Genomic DNA, 25,941 nt, shown 5'->3' on the forward strand with positions numbered 1-25,941 from the left:
CTATTGACGCCACGTTGTCGAACGTCACGTTTAGAAAAATTGTTTTTCCTAAGCACAATTCGCGCCTGGAATTCGTTAGATTCGTCAACAAAAGCTGCCCCTAGTAGAGCAGTATTCAGATCAAAAATAACAAACTTTGATCAACCAAAACCTCCACCTAATTATCTATTAACATGTAACAGGAAACTTAATATATTGCATACAAGTCTTCGTCACGGCTGTAGCCCATTAAAATCACATCTTTATAAATCTAACCTTGTAAATGATCAAAAATGTCACTGTGGCCATGAAACGGAAGATACGCAACACTACTTCCAACATTGTCCTTTGTATGATGAGCAAAGGAGTATATTATTTGATCAATTAAAAAACTATTATAACCTAAATCTGACGACACTGCTTTCTGGTGACCCGGAATTAACGACAAATCAAAATATGTATTTAGTTAAGCAAGTACAGAAAAACATAGAAAACACAGAGCGTTTCAAATCATGATGTAGTTCTAGAATGGATAAACATGCTACCGCCCGCCAAACAGTTTTTCCTTTAAATAGAAATTAATTTAATATTTGAACCTCGCCAAATAAACCTTACACGCTTTCGTATATTTCGCTGTTGTAAGGTATGTTTTACCGAGGTATTCTCCCTGGTCCATATTTTAAATACACTGAACTTGTGTAAATATGTTTGTTTTGTTAATGTATTGTTTATTAGTATCCGATATGTACATTCATTGACTTTGTTGGAGAGGACTCTTTTGTAAGTTTTAGTAACTTTTGTCCGATCCGTTTACTTTAAAGTAATAAAATATGTTTAAACCAGTTAACGTGTTGGCAGTTCGCACTATAATAGTTAAAAACTAGATAATGTGAAGGCAATTTGCTGAAAATTTCATTCAAATTGATCCACTATGAACCGAGAATTAAGCGATTGAAATTTCCGCCTAGCCTCGATCATCATTACTACTAAAGTCAGTACGATAAACAGCAGTCTCGATTATCCATTTAATCATTAAATCGTGAAGGAAAGTTATGCAGTAAATCGGCTCATAATCCACTATGATCGCAGGCTAGGGATGCCATCGAGAGTTGATTATGATCTGGATAGGTTAATTAATGTCTAATTTATAATTTAGATGACATTTCAGGCCTAAAGAAAGACCTGCAATAGATAGATTTAGCTCTTGCATAATATATGTTTAAGCCTTAAATGTTATATATTATTAAATTAATGCTCAACTTGTGTTAAAAATATACCGTCACTCAGATATGCTGACGGTTTAAATATTGGGTTGTGTTCCCTACGGTATCTGAAGTTCCTCCTGGGATATCAGTGGACACCACACTCCTGTCATAACGTTCACAAATCGGAAATTCCTGCTGAAAATATGTGTTATGCGGTAGAATCCTCTCTAATTTGTTTTTAAAAATGTTGTCCCTTCAGCTATACCACATTAAACGAGTTCATGGCTGAGTGAGTGGCTCAGTGTTCGATCCTGCGTTGACCGAGAAAGGTCATCGGGATTGTCCGGCGTGGTCCCACCTTGTCAGTGGTGAAGGGTGAGATGGAAAGAAACGAAATCCAGTGTTGCAGGAAAGAGGGCCTGACAAGAACAGTTGTCTAGTCGTTCGGGTAGGACAAAAAACCGAGGTCCCGTGTACACATTGGCGTGCACGTAAAAGATCCCTTGACAGTTGGATTTCGATATAAGAGTAAGCCGTAGTGCAGCTGTCCGGGAAAAAGTTCCCTCATAGCACACTGTATGGCGTATGCCAGTCTTTATTAGCCCAGTCAGAGCAGTAGGACGTTATACCCTATTTCATTTCATTTCTTCGAATCGGTTTGTTCGTGTATATCCCAAGTATGTGTCTTCTGTCTGTAGTGCAGTGAATCGGTGATTCCCAGTTAAATTGAATTTACAATCTCCGAGAATTGGTCATATGACACATTGGTACGCCATTCTCCGTGAAACGCCAATTAAGGGTATATATTGTTCGTTACCTTACAGTGCGTCTTAGTAACCATACCTGTGCTTCAATACATAGGACCGTAAGACACCTCAACATGTCTGATAAGGAAATTAATTATGCTAGTTATCTAAAGGTAAGCATCATATAGATCTATAATACTTATAGAAAATATTATTCTGTCTTAACGACAAAAAAACACCGAATAATACATTTTAAGTTTTATAGAGGTAATGCTATGGGGAGGGGGGCGGGAGGGGGAAAAGAGATGCTTTCGTCTAGACTTATTCGTATTCCAACTGTCAAGGTATTCACCGAATAATGCAAATACATTTTAAGTTTTATAGAGGTAATGCTATGGGTGGAGTGGGGTATGGGGAAATGCCGTGCTTTCGTCTATACTTATTGGTATTCCAACTGCAGTCAAGGTATTCATTACGTTAAACCCCATTGCATTTCTATGCATGCACGTCGATGTGTATACGGGACCACGATTTTTGTGCCATCAGAACAACCAGATGCTGTTCCTTGTCACACCCTCCATCCTGTACCACGGTTAAATCCAATTGATAAGGCCAACTTCAAGTTCAAAGGTCACGAGCTGTAAACAGGGCTAGCGTTAAACCCAACTCTAACCCTGGGCCTAGCCTACAATCTCGCCAACAATCACGTGCCCTAACCTTATTTACATCTCAGCGACCTCGACGAAAATTGAGCTGGCCTTAACAAATAGTTTTAGCCCTGCACAACTCACTGACCAGGGAAAAATCACGCTTTAAAATCCCTAGGAGCGTTCTTATCAACACTTGAATCGAACCATCATATCTTCCAGTTTTATAGAAATCCATATTCTGATTTTACCTAAATAATTAAAAATATATGATGACGCGAAAAAGATTATTCTCGATATTCTATCTTTCAAGGCAACACACCTAACTCAGGAGAGTTTATTTAAAATTTGCGATAATGGTTGACACTGATTTCTCAATTCCTATTTAGGTTTTACCGAAATACGAATAATATTATTTATTTAAACCAGAGCCTGGATTAAAATGTTCAATAAATTAAAGATTATTGGTGCTGATTTGTGATGGAAATTAATACTGGCCAAGCTTCTTCCTCAAATTCTGTTCAGATTTTACCAGAATAAATGAAATGAAATGAGATGGGAATTAACGTCCTACTGTTCTGCTCCGACTGGGCTAATGAAGACGGTTTACCAGAATACCCCCTCCCCCCCCAAGGCCTATTAGAACGAACCACTGTGGTTTCAGTTCCATCACTCCAAAGGGAGCCACGGTGGCTAAGTGCGTAAGACGCTCACTCGCTAGCCTGGAGGTCGCGTGTTCGACCCCTGCATTGGCCGAGAAAGTTCATCGGGACTTTCCGACGTGGTTTCCTCTTGTCAGTGGTGTAGGGCGGAGAGCCTGACAGAACACGTAAAAGATCCCTTGGCAGTTGGAATTCGATATAAGAGAAGACCATAGTGCCGCTGCCCGAGCCAAATGTCCCTCATAGCACACTGTATGGCGTACGCCGTCGTCATTAGCCAATGGGACGTTAAACCCTTATAAATATAACAATAATGATATGTATGCTTCATTTTCAAATTAAAATTGAGAAATCTTTATGAATTGATAAAACTCTTGGAAATATAAATATTTTGAAAGACACAATTCTGTACATCCCGGCGCTCGATGTAGGATGAAATAACTTGATTCATCACAAAGCGAGCTGCGTTAAATGCCATCTTTCTTGTAGGAATACCTTCGGACATTTTTAGCCTCTTCCGGAAAAGTATCATCCCTACAGAATACTTTATGTCGCCATGCAAAACTTTTTGATGAATAGCTCTAGGACGAGCGAAAATTTAAAATGTTATTAAACCAGTGTTAAAATCAGATTGTGTCCATATACCTTTTATCTTTTGGTCGTTTACAGTGAAACAAAGTAGTGCAGCTTTACGGTTGTGCTCATATTTTTGGAATATATTACTTTTCGTGTTGTGTAGTTCTCCCGTACTTACGTATTGTTTAATGGTCGAGAGCGAGACATTAAGTAATATATTGTAACAATATATTACGCAATGTCTCAAGCTCGAGACCATTAAACAACTTAAAATACAGACACTTGCACGTGCTTTGCAATGAAATACGTCACTCGAGTTCAATATTTTACCAAGTTACGCTTGGCACATTTCCCGTACGATTATTTGAAATGGTACTCCAACATCAAAGGATGACGTCACATCTGTATTTTAATATTAGTTAATGTGTGAGCGACATCTAAAGCCTAACCCACAAACCACCGTACGTGCTAGTACTATGGGCAGTCTACGGGGAAATTTTAGTAACCAGTGCGTGAGACCTACACGTCACCTGCGTGTGTTCGGCACCGTAGAAGACCGCAGACTGACCGTAGAGACTTTTAATCCTTCACATACAAAATTTTCACCCGGTTTCTCGCTGCTGGTCTGCGAGCTACCAAAGCTTACGACCCGTGCATGTCAAAACAGCTAGGGCGGGTTGTGAGCTAGGCTTTACACATAATATCAACGCGTGTGGAGACATTTTACTTGACTATTGAATCGTATCTAGTATACCGCTTTGTCTATAAAAGATTACAGCATATTCCATTTCTACCAGCCAAGTCTACGCGTGCCACAAATAAATATTCTCATTTAGATATTAGTAAGCTTACACGTCAGCTATGTTTCTCTGAAAACTCTGCAGTAGGCGAAGTGGCCACTCTTCAGTTCCAGGAAATTCAAAAGAAACAATATATTTTAATTAAGATGATTTTAATATCATTATGGTTTCCACAATGTGTGTAGGTAGAAGTGGGGGGGGGGCTTATTTTTTTAATCTAATATTATTCTTTTTTCGGTTGCTTTTCTTCATTTTTTATTTCTTTTAATTATGAACAGAACAGAACAGAACTTTATTCACAACTCAGATCAAATACATGACATATGAGTGATAGGTTATTTACATATTTACAAGATGGAGGCTTTTAATTTCTTAGTCAATGGACATAAATTTGTTAAGTATTACCTTAAAAAACATACATAATTTTATAATTATTGATTGTTTGCTTGAATTCAAAAGTTTATTATATTTAAAAGTATTGGGTCTTGTATAATAATATCTGGATATATATTTTTCGCCTTCTGTAATAAAATAAGTACAATTGAATAGGTAGTGATATTCATCGCCGATTGTATTTGCTTCACATAAAGGACAAATTCTCTGTTCAAAATCTACATTCATCAATCTCCCGACCTCAACAGGGAGTGTATGGTTACATGTTCTATATCTTATAAAAGAATATTTATAATTATTCGGCAGTGAGATAAGATACGGTTCTAATTTAAATTCGGTCTTATAGATTCTATAGTTAACAGATTTATTCGATTTCTGGATATTTGACGACCAGGTTTGAATATACTGATCTTTTAGTCGTTGTAACAATTCATATTTCAGTTTAACTGGATTTCGCGCCTGTTGTGAGTTCCATACATAACTTTTTCCACATTCGTCAAGGGTATGTTTGATAGTCATTAGCCATTTATTAGTATGATTTACATCATTTTTTAATAGAGACTTATATAATAACAAAGAATATTTGCCAGTTTTACCAGTTATCATTTTAATCCAAAAGCTAACCATTCTATGCTTAATATAAATATTTAAAGGGTATCTCCCAGTTTCACCATATAACATATACAGAGGAGTACTTTTTTTTACTTTCAATATATTTCTTAAAAACTGGTTATGGATAGTTTCTATGGGGGATAATTCCCAAAATCCCCATATTTCACAACCGTACAGTACAATCGGCAATATAGTATAATCAAAAAGTTTAAGTTGACAGTCAATTGGCAGATTGATATTATGGATCCTCGAATACAAGAGGTATAGAGCTTTAGAAGCCTGGTTTTTAATTCTTTGTTGCGCTTGCGCGAAGCTACATCCTTTAGAGAATACAACGCCCAGATAATTATATGAATCACATATTTCTAAATCATGATTCAGTAACGAGAAAGTTGCATTAGACTGGCCTCTTGATCCAAAAATCACAACCTTGGTTTTATTTATGTTTACATTTAGTTTCCATAGAGTACAGTATTCACCAAATATATTTAGCAATTTGTTCATATCATTTACATTGTCAGCAAATAATACAGTATCATCAGCATATAGAAGTACAAATATTTTTAGATAGTTTAAAAGTTCATTTTCATAGTATTCTGTTTGGACGCCTTTACAGTCATGTTTTAGTAAAAATGATTCGAGATCATTTAAATACAGTGCAAATCGAACTCCTGTCTTACAGGGAAAGGCTTCAGATATTTTGTTTTTATATTTCACAGAAGACTTTATGTCTTGATACATGTTGTAAATAACATTAAAACATTTACCAGTAATACCAGAATTCAGAACTTTATACCAGAGACCTATTCTCCATACCTGATCAAAAGCTTTACTAAAATCTATAAATGTACAAAAAAGTTTCTTTTTCTGAGACCTTAAATAAGATATAATTGCATACAATGCAAATAAGTGATCTGTCACGAAGTAGTCTTTTCTAAACCCAGCCTGTGTTTCGTTAAGTATATTATGTCCGTCTACAAAATTATTTAATCTATTATTTATAATGGAAGTAAAAAGTTTTCCAAGACAGCTGAGGATCGTTTGGGGCTATAGTTTTCGGGTAAGCCGGGGTCACCTTTCTTTTTATATATAGGCATAATGCTCCCAATAGTCCAAGAAGCTGGTACAATCCCAGAGTTAAAAATATGGTTAAAAAGTATGCAATAAATGGGTATAAATATATCAATTGTGGACTTAATATATTCATTTATTACCATATCGGTTCCAGCTGCCTTGTTATTTTTTAAACATTTAACAGAATAGAGTATCTCCTCTCTGGAAATTTCTTTATCTAAGGTAGCATTTTTGCTGTTTATAATATACTATTCAAAAAAAGTAGGGGATATTTGATTTTGGGGGCATAATACTAAAATATGCAAATGACTACGAAAAAAGTCACTATAGAACCTAACAGAAGAAACATTTCCAGTTACATGTGACGCCCAAACGCACCAATAGCTACCGCATGGAATGCAGGTGATGCTTGGGATCATCATGGGGGTCCAACCCAAGATTTGCACGACTCTGACTTTGAATGTTACAGTCATTGTGGCATTGAATTCCAGGGTGGAAACATCAGTTTAATTGTTTTAGTGACCAGAAAACAAATTTTGATATGCGTCGGCTTACCCAAAATGAAAGGTTACGTGCCCTTGGCATGCTACAGATCGGCCCAACACAGGCGGTTGTGGCGCGGACGATGAATGTTTCTCAGTCTGTCATAAGCAGGCTATGGTCCAGATACCGTGATACACAATCTGTACAGGACAGACCACGCTCAGGTCGACCAAGGGCGACAACTCAAGCCCAGGGTCGATTTATCCGTACCTTGGCCTTGAGAAATCGTGTCATCACAGCAAATCAGATCAGCGCTCGTCTTCAAACAGACACTGGTGTGAGAGTGAGTGGCCAGACGATTCGGAATCGACTGCATAGGGGTCACCTTCGCGCCCGACGTCCTCGCGTGATCCCTTGTTTGAGAGATCATCACATTCAGGCAAGACGTCGTTGGTGTAGGGATCGTCAACACTGGGATAATCGACGCTGGAGCAATGTGATGTTTTCAGATGAGTCAAGGTTCACTGTTGATTTTTTGGACAGACGTAGGAGGGTGTGGCGTCGTCGAAACGAGCGCTTCCAAGACGTTAACGTCATCAGACATGATCGATTTGGGGGTGGTTCTGTTATGGTGTGGGGAGGCATCACTGTTGCTGGAAGAACGGCTTTACATGTTGTTGCAGGGCGTGTTACAGGCCAGTAATACCGGGACAACATCTTGGCAGTCCATGTTGTGCCGTTCGCACGACGTCATGGCCGCCGTTTCATCTTCCAGGATGACAACGCAAGATGTCACAGGGCCAGGATCGTTACAGGTTACCTCCAACAACAGAACATCACCACATTACCTTGGCCAGCACTGAGTCCCGACCTCTCCCCCATCGAGCATGTCTGGGACATGCTTGGACAGAGGTTACGTCAACGTCAACAACGTCCTGCCAATGTCCAAGAACTTGCTGCTGCGTTGCAACAGGAATGGGACAATCTGGAACAAAATGACCTTAGACGTCGCATTAGGAGTATGCCACGTCGGATCAATGCTTGTTTGGCAAACAGAGGAGGATTTACCCGTTACTGACTTGGTTGTGATGCTGTGGTAACTTTGCTGTTTGACCCCGGGTATCATTTTACCCTTATAATGGTCAGTCTGTGCCTTACTTAGTCTAACGATCATTTGGAATAAATCGATGAATGTGAACTTCATTTCATTTTGTCATTTGTTTCTTCGTCAGTTTCATTAGGTGACTTTAATAACACTTAAAAATCAAATATCCCCTACTTTTTTTGAATAGTATATGTTCGTCATCGTTTTCGATGTCAGTGTTATCATTTATATTCTTGAAGTAATCATAAAAAATCTCTACATTGATGTCGGACTTTGTATCGTCATGTTGCTTATTAAGGTTATTTATCATTTTCCAAAAGTCCTTTGGGTTTATACTCTGCATACTTCTCAACTTACACTGAATCTGACGTGCATTTTGTTTCATATATTTATTCATAGTTACTTTGTAAATTTTGCTCGATTCGACCATATATAATTTATTTCTATTATTTCTATGTTGTTGATATTTCTTTCTGGCAACATGGTATTTAGTCCTGGCTATGTTACATTCTTTACCAAACCATTGTTTATTAGCATTTCGGTTGCCTGTAAATTTAACAGTTGGAAAGGTTTTGTCGGCGCTTTTTAAGTATATTTTACATAAGTCGATACTTATACTATTTACATCATCATGTGTAATATTATCTAAATGTATATTACTTATACTTTTGAACAATTTATCAACAGCTTCTAAATCAATATTATCAACATATAAATCTCCCCTTTTATCTTTCCATTTACATTTCTTCACCAATCTATTGTGTGGCCTCTCATTAGTTTGATCATTTGTTAAACGGCGTACCCGAAAACGTAATGGACAGTGAACATCAGAGAGTAAGGGACAGAACTCCCCGACAACAAAATTCTCAAGTATGGGGAAAATAGGTGATGTAACAATAAGATAATTATGTAAACTCTTATGTAGAATTCAGTTCCAGGAAATTCAAAAGAAACAATATATTTTAATTAAGATGAATTTAATATCATTATGGTTTCCACAATGTGTGTAGGTAGAGGGGGGGGGGCATATTTTCATAATCTTTTATTGTTCTTTTTTTCCGGTTGATTTTGTTTATTTTTTATTTCTTTTATCTATAATATGTAAATTCTTATATAGAAGCACGCTTTATATAGGTCGAAAATATACTAACGTCCAAAAGAAAGTATACACTGTGCATTTTGTGCTGCATCAATCAAAGTCATTTTTCCATGGTATACGGTATTAGGGTAGAATGTCAATTTGTTTCACATTTTTATTTTGCTTAGAAATGTTGAGTTTGGACGCAAGAGACAAACTCAGTAATGCTTTATCAAATGTTTTTAATCTAAACAAAACTTAGTCATACTTTTAGTGTGTATACTTTCTTTTGGACGTCAGTATAGTACCGCTAGTACTGTTATTGATTATAGGTGAATTGGGTGTGGTTTAGTTATTATTATTTATTTAATGTGTGTATAACCATTTATATTTACATTCTATAGATGTTTATTTATATGCCAGAAAATAACATCAAGATTACTGTTTATACGGGAATTGGGCGTGGCTTAGTTTATATTATTTATTTCATGTGTGTTATTCAACAAGTTATAATAACATTCGATAGGTGTTTATTATTATGTTATAAAATATATAAACTGTATTTATATTAACTTATTATTAATTACATAATCTTCCAAAAACAGATTTATAGTTTATATATAAATATTGTTTCAATTACGGAATGAGCGTACAACGTCAAATTAACGGCAACTCATACTATTGTGGCAGCTAGTTATTCGCAGTTAAGAGAAATAACTCGTGAAGTGATCATCGTAAATCAACGAAATATCAATGGGATATTGACATAAACTGTTAACTTATTGTTAATTACATAATCTTCCACAACCACACCAAGCAATTCTATGTCAAATCTGTCAAGAAGCAGCTACACACGTTTTAGGGTGGCGCCGTTTTAAACATATGTTTAAAACATATCAGATAACTCATAGAACATTTCAAACGATTCAATTATTCGCTAACGAACGCAGGATTTTAAATCGACCACGTAGGCCTATCATACCCGACAAATATTAAAAATTAGAGCCACAACATTTCGAGTCCGATCGTTTCGAAATTAGAGTAAAAAATTGGCCGAAATATGTTAAACCGGAAGTTGTCATTTCACAAATATTTTCACTACATCCTGTGCCTTCTGTCACCGAGGGGTCACCATACACCAGGGTTATCGTTTTTTGTTTTGGTTTTTTTTTTCAATTTTTACATGGTCCTCTCACGGACGCGCTCTTAAATTAACTGTATAGGTTTCCATATTTAATTACCACTCTTAATTAATGTCGTTGCTAGTTATTTGAATTTTTCGGGCAATATTTCATTTTTTTTTAGGTTAAACACGCTAATATGTATTCAGATTAATTATTTAACGTTTACAAAATCAGGTGGTTGGGTGGCCGAATGGTTAACGCGTGTACGTTGGATCAGAAGGTCTGTCATTGAGTCACGTGGCGTAGTTTTGGTTCCCCGCTTCTACGTGGCAAGGAGTAGGGTCGCCTGTCCAACCTTGTGGGTTTACCCCGGGTCCTCCGTTTACCTCAGCGAATTACTGAATTAAAATTGAACAATATGTAAGTCCCGAAATGGCCCAGTTTGTGTCGAGTTGACATTAAACCCCATTTGTCTTTCTCTCTTTACAAAAGGATTAAAAAGTGGTACATTCAAAGATTTTATTGAAGATTGTAGGTGGCGCTGGCTTGTTTTGGCCATATCCGGTAAACACTGGACTAAAAGTACTTAGTTTACGTAACCCAAATGCTTAATTATGACAACCAAGTTAGAACGCTTTGTATTTAGAGCTCAATTCATTAATACAAGGTAAAAAACGGCATTTGAATTGTATATTAAACTCACTTGTATCAACAGATACATTGTGAAATCTATGAATGTAAGGGAGTTTCCCGTGGGTTCCTGGATGCTGTTTCACAGTTGCAATTGGATATCATTTTAAATTCTGGTAATGATTTTTTTTCTGTGGTGGAGATATTTACATATTTCAAATATTTATATCAGTTGTTGGTTGTTATATTTTTATAGTTAGGTGAGGGCTATGTGGGGCCTAAGGTGACTGGATTATTAGATTGTGTTGGACAACTATCATCAGAACCAGAAGAACACCTGTTTATTACCGTGCACCATGGTATGTATTCCTTGAGGAACTATTCTGAAAAGGACACCATTATTTGTTTGTATTTTTCTTTTAAATAAACCTAGTTTTAATTTAAGCAGGTTTTTATGGGTTAACCTCAAGAGGTTGATCATTCACGACATCATTATTTTTTCTCTCATCAAAAACTTTCTCATCTTATTATTATTATGTAACTTTATATTGTCACCTCTTTTGTCATGTTTGATATGTCTATTGGAAAATTAAATAAATAAATAAATAAGATCAGACGAAAACTGAATATCCAAATGAGCAAAAAAAACCAAACAATAATTTTCTGACAAATTAATTATAACTGAGAGAAAAACAAAGGAATAGGTTGGAATTTAAAAACAAAAGCCTTCGCACGTATTTAAACTTTCCCTGGGCTTATTTACGACGAGCTACCAGTTTAAAGATGGATGATGTTAGATCTGTGTAGATGGTGTTTCAAAAACTTTCAAGTAATTCAGTAGTGAGGCATACGTTTTCATTTTTATTTTTCTGTTGGGGGTGGGGGGGTAGTTAATTTATTTTTTAATATTCAATAGAATGTGATCACAGAATGATTAAATGGAAAGAAACGAAATCAAAAGACGCCTGACATAATCAATGACAAGAAAATAAAGGTTACTTTGAAGTGTGGTTAATTCACGATTCGGTGCATTTTTATTTTTTTCCAGCTGGAATTTATACAAAATAATACATAGCACCCTGTTTTATCTAAAAATTTTTTTTTTTTTTTTTTTTCAGGATTCGAAATTTGGTTCAAACAGATTCTATTTGATTTTGGTCGGATCAAGAAAAATTTTGAACTGTCTATAAATGTAAGTTGTTTTTTTAAAGCGTTCAAACGGTTCAAAAATATGTATTTATTTACCGCCACGTTTAACTGTAGATGGCCATCAAAAGATTTGAGCGAAATTCATAGGCGGTACCCTTTATATTGTCTAGCTGTAAACATTGAATCGAAATGAACAATATGTGGACGGATATTCCTTTGAAATTCACCTTTGACAATATTGTTGTTTGCGAGGAATTAAAGAAAGAAAAATAAGATTCCGAAAGTAAATCTAATCGATTCATTTTCATTTAAAACGATTTCTATTTGTCAAAATATATTGTGTTGAATTATTAGTTGATATGAATATAAGTTGTTTTTTATTTTCTAGAATCCAGGTAGTGTTATGGAAAAGAAAGCTTTAGGTGAAATGCCAACACTTATAATGAGATGTCGCGATCTGTTAAGGGTACGTTCTTTTATTGCACATATTTTATATGTTTTGGATTCTACTTTTAATTTCTCTTTCTAGAAATTTCGCAAGAATGTTGTAAAACTCTGATAGGTTTTATCCACACGTAGAATATATAAGAACCGGGGGGGGGGAGTGGCGGGTGTTGTCATTGATTCAACTGGCGTGTTTTCGAATCCCCGGTTGTACGTGACAAGGAGTAGAGTCGCCTGTCCAACCTCGTGGGTTTTCTCCGGGTCCTCCGGTTTCCCCCCACTGCTAAAGACCCCTACGCGCAAGCGAATTATTGAAATAAAATTAAACCATATGTTAGTCCTTAAATGACCTAGTTTGTGTCGAGTGGACGTTAAACCCCATTTCTCTCTATATATATAAGAACCAAATTACAAAATCATTTAGTAATTTTGGAATATGGCGGCCATTTTAGGCAAGAGATCTATTCTCGAAGTAAAATTGTTTTCTATGTGCAGTATGTATAAACATATATCCCTTTAAATGAAATGAACCTATTGTGCTTTAAAAGCCTTAAAACATTTCTCCAAAAATGTATTTTTATTCTGAAAGTAAAATTGTTTGCTATGTGCAGACTGTATAAACACATGTCTCTACATGAAATGAACGTAGTGTGAGAAAAAAGTCTTTAAAAGTTTCTCCAATTCTCCAAAAATGTATTTTTATTCAATCCTATACATATACTTGACTTTGTGATCTGAAAGTAATTGTATAGTCTTTAAAGAATTCTATATTCTTCAAAAAAAGTAGGGGGTATTGAAATTCAAATACCTATGCAGGTTGTGATATGATAAATAGTCATTAACACTTGACATGATTTGAGGGTATGTTCACCGAGCTGCACTTGCGACACGCAATAGCGCCATACACGTGGTAGGGGTTCATTGTCAAATTTGACACTTCAAGGAAGGGTTGATGAAAACTGCCGCGTGCTGGTTTATCCTATCCATGTTTGCTTTCCTATCGGTTCTTGCATAAGATTTACTGTTTAGCGTATCTTTGCTTCAGTGTGTTACGTTTAATTTGCAATGAGACGTCTTCAACACGATGAACGTCTACGTGCTATTGGCATGCTTCAAATGGGTTCTACACAGCGAGCAGTAGCCAACATGCTTAATGTGTCACAGTTTGTGATCAGCAGACTGTGGAACCGGTACCAACAAACACACAATGTTGATGATAGACCTCGTTCATGTCGTCCTAGAGCCACTACACAAGCCTAGGATCAATACATTCGTACGCAGGTCCCGCGAAATCGAGGACAAACTTTAACGGCCAATCAGCTTTCTGTAAACTTGCACCAAGTTACAGGAATTCGAGTTACACCCCAAACGATTAGAAATCGGCTACATGCAGCCCATTAGCAGACGCGACGACCGCGTGTTGCGATTCCATTAACTCGCCAGCAAATGGCAAACAGGCGTCAATGGTGTAGGCAGCGTAGAAATTGGGGTAATCGTCGATGAGCACGTGTAATGTTCTGAGATGAGTCCAGATTTACTCTGAGACTGAGGGTGGGGAGGGGTAGGGTGGGGGGTGTCACAGAGAATATTTGTTCTCTCCTACGTTCGTGGAAATAACATCGGCTCACCACTCCACTGTAACTCTATACATGTATGCACGTAAATGAGCAGAAATATTGTCTTATCAAATTCCCGGTTAGTTCCCCCCGACCTTGTCACCACCTTGAACCCCCCGCTGCTTAAATTCCTGGACACTCCCCTGAAACAAATCGAAAATATTTCGAAACTTTATCACCGAATACCGAAAATAATCCGTATCTTTAAACTGAATAGCTTAATACTTGATAAATTCGAATCACATTATTACATGGAAATTAACTATCTGGAGTTTACTTACGTATACCTTGAACATTTTCTACGAAAAATAATCGATTTCCACTCGATAAAATATCTTTCTAAATGGACTGAACATCAATAAATTCTCCAAAAATCAACGTTTTATTCAATCCTATATATTGACTTTCATTTAACTTTTCTTGTCTGAAAATAACTGAACGACGTTAAAGAAATAAAGACTACATTATGTGTGCCTGACCGACTTCTATTTTCTCGGAGAATCTGCAATTGTTAACGTAACCTTAAAGCTAATACATGTAATACAAGAATGTGAGTCAGTACAATGCAGCAATAAACTATAATTATAAATGGTTTTACTTTATTAAAAATGCATACAATGAGAATGACGTCATATTACCTTCCGCGTTAACCGCTGAGTAGCGGTTTCATATTTGGCTAGGTCATGGTTTGGCTCGGCTCCTTGCGCATCTGACTGTTGTGAAACCGCGTCGGTTTCGAGCTTTGAATGCGTACCGCTGGGGTGGTGTATGCAATTACAGAAACAATACATCGTTACTCTCTTTGGTAGAAAAAGTTTGGCTTTTGATTGTATCATAGGCAAAGGGGGGTAATTTGACCTTACCTATATAGAATGCAGACCACCATTTATTTTCCTGTTGACTATAATATTATTCATTATCTCTCTGCCCTGCTTACACTCTATGCCGAATTTTAATTGGGGGGGGGGGGGGGGCTCTCAGCAACGTATGGCCATGTCATGCATCAAAGCTTGTTCTAGACTGAGCATTGACAGTTGAAGATGCACAAGTTTCAAGTAGACTACTAGTAAACATTTCACTGTACCACCAAAACAGTACCATTTAGATTGTTTAATATGTCGGTTAAAGGGCGTGTCTATTTAAAATATTGACAACCCAAAGGTGGGGGAAATGATATATTGAGGTTGCTACAGGGTATTTTATATTAGGTATTTCCTCCCATGGGTACGGCAAGAACCATCAAGTGAATGTGTTCCCTTATTGATGTATGGGGACGTTAAACCCCTTTTTCATTTCTATTGATGTATGTAAATGTATGATTCTGTTTCTTTATTGCAGATGCTGTTGGGCAACTTTCAAATTATGGAGTCAATGGGTCAACTGGCTTTTATGAACTTCCGGTAAATTATTATAAAACTATAAATAGATTGAATCACTGGATGTTCAGCGCTATCGATAATTTTTCTTCTTTCAAACAATGGCAACAAGAGATAGATATTTGAATAAAGCCTTTAAAGCTGGGCAAAACAGGACAGGTTTCCATCCGAGTTATAAATGGAAATCTTCTTTTGTCGACGATTGTCATTATCTCATTTTACACGGCTTCTTCTTAGTGTTTAACGTCCACATCCACCGAAGGTGATATCGCAGATAAATTGTCTTTCCTGTGGGAGGAAACCGGAGTACCTGGAGTAAACCCACGCGGTTGAGAAGGCGCCCCGATCTTAAAGTCACATACAGGGATCGAGATCACAACCGCGAGCCAGAGGTGACCGCCCAACTAGAGGTCTAAGCGCGACACTCTAGACCACTAGTCCACCCTAACCCCGTATTTTGCGCGGTTTAATCCAGACTATAATGTACTCACATTGATTATTTATTATTTGATTGAAAAACCAAAATCAGGGGCGCGTCCCGAAATTTTTGCAGGAGGAGGTTTGCCAGGTTCCTGTTAAGCAGTGATTATCAACCAGTGTGCCGCGGCACACAGGTATGCCGTGAGATCTTCTTAAGTGTGCCGTGAAATTTTAAACAGCACACTAAGACTAGTCAGTGTCTACGGTTGTATGCCGTCTATGACGTTTATTTTGAAAAATTCAAATATATGTCATATATATTTAGCCAGGTGTGCCGCTATTTTTTCATGTGTTCCAAGGTGTGCTGCTGGCAAAAAAAGGTTTAGAACCACTGCTGTTAAGGAAATTTGACATTTGACAATGCATAATACCATCACCGTTTCCAAATTACGTAGGCATAAATATACACTGAGCTTTTTAAAGAGAGAAATCCAACACAATTTTTATTATGAATTAATAGCATCACATTGTGATTCAATTTCATTGATGCAAAGCATTAAATGAAATGGGGTTTAACGTCCTACTGTTCTGCTCCTATACTGTGCTAATGAAGACGGGCATACGCCATACAGTGTGCTATATGGGACATTTTGCCCGGGCAGCTCACTATCGCCTACTCTTATATCGAATTCCAACTGCCAAGGGATCTTTTACGTGCATTCCAATATATACACGGGACCTCGGTTTTTCGTCTCATCCGAAGGATTAGACAGCTGTCCTTGTCAGGCCCTCCGTCCTGCATCACTGACAAGGGGGAACCACGCCGGAAAATCTGTTGATGCAAAGCAATAAATGTGATATCACATGTGACTATATCATTACCTCGCGCTTTAAATGTCTATCTGATCCCACCATCTGATGAGGGGGGTTGGATGGCTGAATGGTTAGCGTGCGCGCGCTGTATCATAAAGCCTGTCATTGAGTTAACTGGTGTGGTTTCGAATCCCCGGTTGTACGTGGCAAGGAGTAGGGTCGCCTGTCCAACCTCGTGGGTTTTTTTCCGGGTCCTCCTGTTTCCTCCCACTGCTAAAGACCCCTACGCGCAAGCGAATTATTGAAATAAAATTAAACCATATGTTAGTCCCGAAATGACCTAGTTTGTGTCGAGTGGACGTTAAACCCCATTTCTCTCTCTCTCTCACCATCTGATGATAAAGGATAAAGCACGCGACCGTGACACTTTTCTCATGATAAAGTGTTATTTTACAATTATTATTTATGTAGCTGAGCAGGGCGTAGAAGTTTTTACCTTATTGCTTTCTTTTAAACACTTGTTTGAGGTTCACTGCTATTTGCAAGTGACGTGTAATATTCAACGGTTGATATTAATATTACGTTTATTGTCATTTCTTTAAGTGGTAAGTTGACCGGCGGTTCTGGATTCCAGAGTCTCCAATTCCGATTGATTGAAAATATTTTTGGTTTGAAGGAGGTAAGATGTTGGGTTTTTTTGGGGGGGTTTTGTTGGGTTTTTTTTAAATTGGGGATAAGTGTATGCTAACCATAAATCTCAACCATTAAAGATTCATTATGTAAGATTTAGATGAAGAGGTAGCCATTCTTGCTATAATAGTTCGAAAATAGATAATGTAAAATGAATAATTTGAAAATTTCATTCAAATTACACTATTGCGAGCGAAGATATTAGCACCGCTGACAAGGGAAACCATGCCGGAAAATCCCGATGATCCTTCTCGGCCAACGCAGGGATCGAACCCGCAACCTTCAGGTGAGCGAGCCAGCGTCTTACTCACTTAGCCACCGCGGCTCCGTATGTTTTAACGTTAGTCTACTTACTGTAAACAAACGTAATTTGGTAGCCATCTGTTTTAGGAATTTTGTATTTAAAAAATGTTGGGGTGTGTAGGATTCCATTAGTTTTTAGATGGCCATGATGCCGCATAGTTTAACCTCAAACAAGGACTGCGGGTTTGTTCCATCGACCTCGGGGGGTTGGATGGTCGAATGGTTAGCACGTGAGCGGTGTATCATAAGGCCTGTCATTGAGTCAACTGACGTGGTTTCGAATCCCCAGTTGTACGTGACAAGGAGTAGGATCGCCTGTTGAACTTCGTGGATTTTGTCCGGGTCCTCCGGTTTCCTCCCACTGCTAAAGACCCTCACGCGCAAGCGCATTATTGAAATAAAAAAATAAACCATATGTTAGTCCCAAAATGACCTAGTTTGTGTTGAGTGCACGTTACCCCCCCCTCCTCTCTCCTCTCTCTCTCTCTCTCTCTCTCTCCGCGACCTCATAATTTGTTGTATTTTTAGAGTACCGTTAAAGTTTACATACGAGTCCATAGAATGCTTCCTTGTTTCTTATTTTATTAGATTTTATTTTTCAGGAAAACCGAAAGGGCCAAACACAGTTTAATTATAAAGAAAAGATGAAACCTGAACAGGTACTTAATATCTTAATTGAATGTATATTTCCCTTTCATTCCATTCCACTTCACTCCATTCGGTTCCAGTCCATTCAATTCCACTCGATTCCAGTCCATTCATTTCATTTCAGTTCACTTCAGTTCACTTCACTTCAATTCAATCTCCATTCAAATTCCATTCAAATTCCATTCAATTCAGTCTTTTTTTTCAGATTGAAAGAGTCAACGAAGCCTTCCGGGAACAAAATATATTTGAACTGACCCAGGTAAATACCATTTACAGAATATCTATAAAATACCTGGATGTTTATATATACATGTATTAACGTCTGCTTTCAAATCCGGTTTGGTTTGGTTCTTTGTGTATGGTACTAAGTGAAATCGCATTGATTACGTATGTAATTGCCAACTGGTTTCTTGTCTTGTTGTCCTCAGTTTTTTTTAACTGTAGGTGGATGATTTATCCTTCGGCTTCATTGTTTTACGGCAAGATTCCCCTATGCCTGGCAAGGGACAGCGTATAGTCGTTCGGATGATAGGAAAACCCGAGGTCCCCTGCACACATTCGCGTGCACGTACAATAACTCTTGACAGTTTGAATTCGACGTAAGAGTAGGCCCGGGCGTCGCCGTCGGGCAAAAATGTCTCTCGTAGCACATTGCATGACGTATGCCCGTCTTCATTAACCTAGTCGGTGCAGAAAAGTAGGACGTTAAACTCCATTTCATTTCGTTTTCAAGTAGTTTTCTTGTCTGCGATATCACCGTAGATGGAAATGGACGTTTAGCCCCACGAACGAATGATGGAAAGGACGAGGTTATTACTGTATATTTAGTATAGACCTATGGCAACGAAATGAAAATCTAATAACTTTGAACTTATTCACTAATTATTTTACAGACGTGGCTTGCCAGTATACTTGAAAAGTTTGGAAAACAGAAATTTATCAACAGTTATCAAAAAAGTGTCAGTGATATGCAGAAAGCTGGCAGTAATACGGTAAATTGTATTTTATTTTGTAATTTGGAGGAGTATAACTTAATTCTCGCCAATATGTAGGAATCGATGTCGCCATTTGACTAAGTCTCGGATTTGACAGGGACCCATTAGCGCGCGACTCGAGCTGCATACTGGCAAAACGTCACAAAGATTATTCACAAACTTAGGTAGCTCCTCACAAGTTTTCAAGTCTTTTTCAGTTTGTGTAGGTTTAAAAATATGTTCAGTGGGTTCAATCAAATTATTCTTAAACTTACACCAGGAAAACCAGTCGTAACTACCACAAATTACATGATATATAAGGATTTCACAAATTACATATTGTACTATTTATTATGTGAGTTTTTAAAAGTTGTACAGATCACTAATAAATCAAGTATTGTTGGTTTCAATCACTCATTTAGCATTCGTTTGTTTCTTTTTTTCAGGAACACCTTCGATGTGTTTATGACGAGAATCTGTTTAATGAATTACGTAAGAGAGACGGCAAAAGTAAGTTCCATCTGTTCAATGAAATTAGACATTTCATACCTTGCACACAACACCTATTATAGATAGGTTCTTTATAGAAAATATTTTATTAAGGATGTCCGAATGTGATTGGAAAACAAACTTCGCCTATATAAAACACCACTCAAAACACCAAATGAATGGTTGTGTAAATAGATACGTTTATATTTGAAAAGGCGTAGCAATACGTTTACCTTGTCGAGTCTTACATTTAAACCAAATGAAGTAATTATAGATGCGGTTGGCTCGAACATCAATTATTTCGAGTATATTATGTATGAACAGCCGAGTTTGAGATAACAGGATTGAACTGTTAGATGCAGTAATATATTGTTGCTGTACTGAAGTTTCTGAATTACGGCATCTGTATAAATTAATTGAATTGTTTTAATTAAAAGGAAAGGGCGTTATTCTTTTCGAGTCTTACAAATGAAGTAATTATAGTTGTGTTTTCAAAACAATAGATACGGGTGGTTTGAACATCTATTATTTCGAGCATTTAATGTATGAACAGTCGAGTTCGAGATAACAGGATTGAACTGTTTGGTACAGTAATAGATTGTCGCTGTACTGATATTGCTTACGGACAGCATCTGTATGAATTAAATGAATTGTTTTAATTAGAATGAAAGGGCGTGTTTCCTGCTCTCTTAACATATTTATTTCCTCTTTCAGATCCTCATACTTTCAGGAATTATTTTACATATGATGGTTTTCTTGGTGCTTTACTGGTTCACCAACTCCAGGCCGAACCAGAATATCAAATACCATATCAGATTATAACTCTTATACTAGATGTTGATGAGGCCATTATGACGTGGCGAGGTAAATACTTTAAGCTGTTGATCGCCATTGTACGAAAGCATATTGGTGATAAACAAAAAGAAAATGTATGTCGTTTGAGCGAGTTAAGATTTCGTTAAAACGAGATAATTAATTCGTTCAAACGAGATACCAACTCCTTCAAACGAGATACTTACTCGTTCCTAACTCCTTCAAACGACATACTAACTCGTTCAAACGAGATATTAACTTGTTCAAAAGATTAAGATTTTCGTTTTGTTTAGCACTAACGGGCCGTCGTATCATTGCATATTTCGTACAATATCTGATTCATTTTCATGACATAATCTACTGTATATGAAATAAAGTACTCAAATTAATTATTCGTTTGATTCAAATGAGGCTCATCATAAAATATTTCACCCAACCCTCAGCCAATATATGTGGCGCTAACTTGTTTATATTGTCTGTAGAGGATGCCGAATATTGAGAAATGTTCATGATATCGTAAATAATGAAAGGAATTAAAACCTTTTGAAATGATATTCCTTTTAGAGATACCTCGTGGGTTTTCTCCGGGTTCTCCGGTTTCCTCCCACTGCTAAAGACCCCTACGCGCAAGCGAATTATTGAAATAAAATTAAACCATATGTTAGTCCCGAAATGAACTAGTTTGTGTCGAGTGGGCGTTAAACCCCATTTCTCTCTCTCTCTCTCTCTCTCTCTCTCTCTCTCCTCTCCTTTTAGAGATTAAACTTTCACAATATTGAAGTTTGCACGATTCGGGTATTCAGACTCCAGTGCGTGCCAGTCTCTAAACATAAAGGTTATAGTACACAGGGTCGGATTAAGGCACGGGTCAACTAGGCCATGGCCTAGGGCCTCACCCTTTTAAGGTTCCTTGCGTAATCATTGTCTGTATTTCCCTAAGCTCTCACTTGGTTCAATAAATCCTACTGGTACAGTGAGCCCTGATATAATCAACGGGTGAGGCGACAGCTTGAAATTGCTTACATGTATATCCGATTTTACTTATATCAGAGACAAGTCTAAATTACTTATTTTATGGGTTTTCCGGGTAAATAAAGTGAAACTTTTATAGTATAGTATGGAAGATTAAACATACATTAAGCAAGAGCTAAATCTGTCTATTGCAGGTCTTTCTTTAGGCCTGAAATGTTATCTAAATTATTAATAAGACATTAATTAAGCTATCCAGACCATAATCAACTCTAGATGGCATCGCTAGCCTCGATCGTTAGTTGATTGTGAGCCGATTTACTGCATAACTTTCCTTCACGATTTAACGATTAAATGGATAATCGAGACTATGATGTTTATCGTACTGACTTTAGTAATCATAAATGATGATCAAGGCTAGGCGGAAATTCAATCGCGTTGTTCTCGGCTCATAGTGGATCAATTTGAATGAAATTTTCAGCAAATTGCCTTTTTAACTATTATAGTGAGAACTGCCAACTCGTTATCGAATCTCCAATAATGTATCTTTAAACAGGTCAGTACTATGCTGTGTTTCATTTATTAAGTAGAATTTACGGTACACAGTATCTCTGATTTTGATATTTTGTATTTGATGGATGGATGGATGGATGGATATCTGTGTAATAGGCCCCATGAAATATTTTGGCCCAGGGTCAACAAAACCTCAACCCTGCCCTGATATTATATTGTTAGTTTTCCTTTATGCAATCTCAGATCTCTAATATCTTGTCAACGTTTTGTCATTATTATCTACTCGTGCAACTCTTCTGTGAATTTTTATTTTTAAATATTTTACAGGACGCCATGTTAATATGGTTCACAGAATGATTGGAAGTAAACCTGGTACTGGTGGAACGTCTGGATATGATTATCTCTCGTCTACAGTTAGGTAGGTTCTTATACGCATCTTGCACCATTTCTATAGGAATTTAACGTCTGGATATGATTATCTCTCGTCTACAGTTAGGTAGGTTCTTATACGCACCTTACACCATTTCTGTAGGAATTTAACGTCTGGATATGATTATCACTCGTCTACTGATGGGTAGGTTCTTATACGCACCTTGCACCATTTCTATAGGAATGTAACGTTTGGATATGATTATCACTCGTCTACTGTTGGGTAGGTTCTTATACGCGCCTTGCACCATTTCTATGAGTGGGACATTTGGATATGATTATATCTCTCTGGTCTAGGGCAGCGAGTCTGGCAAGGAAATGAGACAATTAGTTCGGATGGGACAAAAAACTGAGGCCTGGTAAAAGTTTATTTGGCAGTTGAAATTCGAAGAATAGTAGGCGGAAATATCGCTGTCTGGGCACGATTTGTCTCACAGCGAACTGCATGGCATAAGTATGGAGTATGCTCGTCTTCATTATCCGGGTCAGTGCAGAAAAGTGGGACGTTAAACTTCATGTGAGCCACGGTTTCTAAGTGGGTGAGACGCTAGCTCACTAGCCTGGAGGTCGCGTGTTCGATCCTTGCATTGTATCGGGATTTTCCGACGTGGTTTCCCCTTTCAGTGGTGCAGGACGAAGGGCCTGACAAGGACAGTTGTCTAGTCGTTGGGATGGAACGAAAAACCAAGGCCCCGTGTACATATTGGCGTGTACGTAAAATATCCCTTGTCAGTTGGAATTCGATGTAAGAGTAGGCCATGGTGCCACTGCCTGGGCAAAATGTCCCTCGTAGCACTCTTCATGGCGTATGACCGTCTTCATTAACCCAGTCCGAGCAGAACAGTTTCATGAACAAAATGATGCGTTAGAGGGTTGTTTAGATATCAATTGAGAAATAAAACGTTTATTTTGTTTTTATTTCAGTGACCAATACAAGGTATTCTGGGATCTGTTTACCATGTCAACCTACGTCATACCTTCGGTCGACTTCAAAATCACAAAATAGACTCGTTATCAACTTTAAAAACATATCTTTTATGTTAACTTATATTTTAATTATATTTAACACTTATAATCTTCAATATATAATTATTAGACGGGTGTGTATGAAACGTGTTAAAAAAGAGCAAGGATGCAACAAGTGGGTCGATTTGTTTACATTTCAACTCAATGGAAGGTTCATCTGCACATTAATATGTTTGCCTACTTTAGTGGATATTTATTTTGTTTAAAGTCAAAGATGCATTATGTAAGATTTAGATGAAGAATTGGCCGTTCTTGCTGTACTAGTTCAAAAATAGATTATGAAAAATGATTATATTGAAAATTCATTCAAATTACATTATTCTGAGCGGAGTTATGAATGTTTTAACATTTGAGAGATATAGCGTAGATTGTTCATTATCGTAGCAACGGTACTTAACAATCGAGTCTAAGTCTCAAACTCTCGATTATTCATTTTATCGATAAATTTTTAAACCTTGCATGTGTACTAAACCAACTGAATCTAGGTCATCCGATGATCTAGAGAGTTGATTATGTGAATAGATGTCTAAATAATAGTTTCTATAACATTTTAAGCTAATGCAATGGACAGATTTAGCTCTAACATAATGCATCTTTAATATTATAACTAGATATTTATTTGTTTATAAATCCAGTTTATTGTTTTATAATGTTGGTTGTGTAATTAAACTTGAAACTTGTTTTATTTTAAAGTCTATCAAACTTCTAATTAGGGGTTAGGGTGAGGGTAAGGGTTAGTACTCCCCCAAATACTCATTTATATAAACGGCCATTGTGGACGTCGGAAATCGTTGAACCTCCCGGCCCAACCGGCCTAAAATTAGCATCTCCTAAACACCACTGCCTGGACAAAATTTCCCTCCATGACACTGCATACATGACTGTATATTAGTCCCAAAATAATCGATATGTACTTTGTTGACGGGACGTTGAACTCCATTGCCTTTCCTTTCCTATGACCTGCTTGATTATCTCGGTCGGTGAAGAACACTAGAACGTTAAACTTGCGACATTTCCTGTCCTAGGCAAGTATCTTATAATGAGAAATTGAGAATGTAAATGTTTGTATCTAAGAGCTGATATTAGTTAGTCCTGATGCACCATTATATAAGCCCTATATAAATCACTTGCAAACTACAATATTGTGAAAGATAAAACTCTAATAGGAATATCAATCCAAACATGGTTTTTATACTATACATGTAGTATCTATTTAGTTCTATGTATTTAAGTATTCTAATATTATACTTACATGTATGTATTTTCTTTGGTTGTATAGTATTAAGTATTCTAATATTATACGTATTTATTTATTTGGCTATTTTGATTCTTTTTTATTTTGTATTTTCTATTTATTTCACTTTTTTATTTGTTATAATTATTATATTAAATTTTCGCGGGATAAATTAGATAATTAGATGCAAATGACAAACGGCGGCTTTAATATATGATTTTTGTCTAACCTTTTTGCTATAGATATTTTTTTTGCCTGTAATATAAAGAAATAAAAATAAAGCTGCACGTTTTGTTTTCAAAAATAGATGTACAATCCAGAAAATTTCCAGATAGAATTATTTATGGAATCTTTAGAATAAAAGTTGAAATGAATTATGTGGTTATTGGTAGGCAGGGTGGCTCAGTAACTAGGACGTTACAGGTTCGATCACGACATCGACCCGAGAACATTGCTAAGGATTCTCCACCTTGATTTCTTCTTATCAGTTGTGCAGAGCGGGGGGGGGGGGGGGGGGGGAGGTTGGAATACGATGAAGAATAGGCGGGTGCACATAACAAAACGCATGCCAGATGCAATTCACTTCTCTAGGATTGCACATGAGACCAAATAACTGTCAATCACGAAATGACCAAATTAATTGTGCTGATGAGACATTAAGCTCCATTCCATTCTTAAGTATATTTATACCAAGTGGTTTCTTAATTCGTTAGGCCCTGCGCCCTTTAAGTGTGGGTGTATGATTGACCCAGTGGTCTGGATTTGTTTGGGGGTTAAATGGGTACAGTAACAAGAGTTGTCTACCTATATCTCCCTGGGCACCATCTTCAATGGAATGCTTGATCTCACTTTAACTACGTATATCTTATCAAGCCCTTCACGAAAAAACTGATGAACTTTCTAGGCCAACGCTGGGGTTTT

General features: G+C 37.1%; 1 protein-coding gene across 2 annotated transcripts; it reads left to right on the top strand.

The window, feature by feature from the left end:
• The first annotated feature begins 1,953 nt into the window (after positions 1-1,953).
• Positions 1,954-25,394, top strand: LOC126830746 (tryptophan 2,3-dioxygenase). 2 transcript variants are annotated; one of them, XM_050561142.2, is made up of 13 exons: positions 1,954-2,103; positions 11,371-11,473; positions 12,233-12,306; positions 12,652-12,729; positions 15,662-15,723; positions 17,536-17,611; positions 18,528-18,584; positions 18,779-18,832; positions 19,467-19,565; positions 19,994-20,057; positions 20,751-20,900; positions 22,659-22,749; positions 23,685-25,394. In XM_050561142.2, exons 1-13 carry the CDS (start codon positions 2,065-2,067, stop codon positions 23,764-23,766), a joined length of 1,029 nt encoding a protein of 342 aa, XP_050417099.2. In that variant the 5' UTR covers positions 1,954-2,064; the 3' UTR covers positions 23,767-25,394. The 2 variants fall into 2 exon arrangements, 1 of the variants encoding a protein (XP_050417099.2); XR_008789113.1 differs by lacking the exon at positions 1,954-2,103 and adding an exon at positions 5,488-5,510.
• Positions 25,395-25,941: the final 547 nt, after the last annotated feature.

The sequence above is a fragment of the Patella vulgata genome, chromosome 8 (genome assembly GCF_932274485.2).
Source record: "Patella vulgata chromosome 8, xgPatVulg1.2, whole genome shotgun sequence".
Classification (NCBI taxonomy): domain Eukaryota; kingdom Metazoa; phylum Mollusca; class Gastropoda; family Patellidae; genus Patella; species Patella vulgata.

Excerpts from the sequence above, each read along its gene's own strand:
- LOC126830746 (XM_050561142.2), top strand. The coding sequence starts at position 2,065 with ATGTCTGATAAGGAAATTAATTATGCTAGTTATCTAAAG. Across the intron at positions 12,730-15,661 it reads GATGTCGCGATCTGTTAAGG|ATGCTGTTGGGCAACTTTCA; the intron begins GTACGTTCTTTT and ends TCTTTATTGCAG. Across the intron at positions 20,058-20,750 it reads ACGTAAGAGAGACGGCAAAA|ATCCTCATACTTTCAGGAAT; the intron begins GTAAGTTCCATC and ends TTCCTCTTTCAG.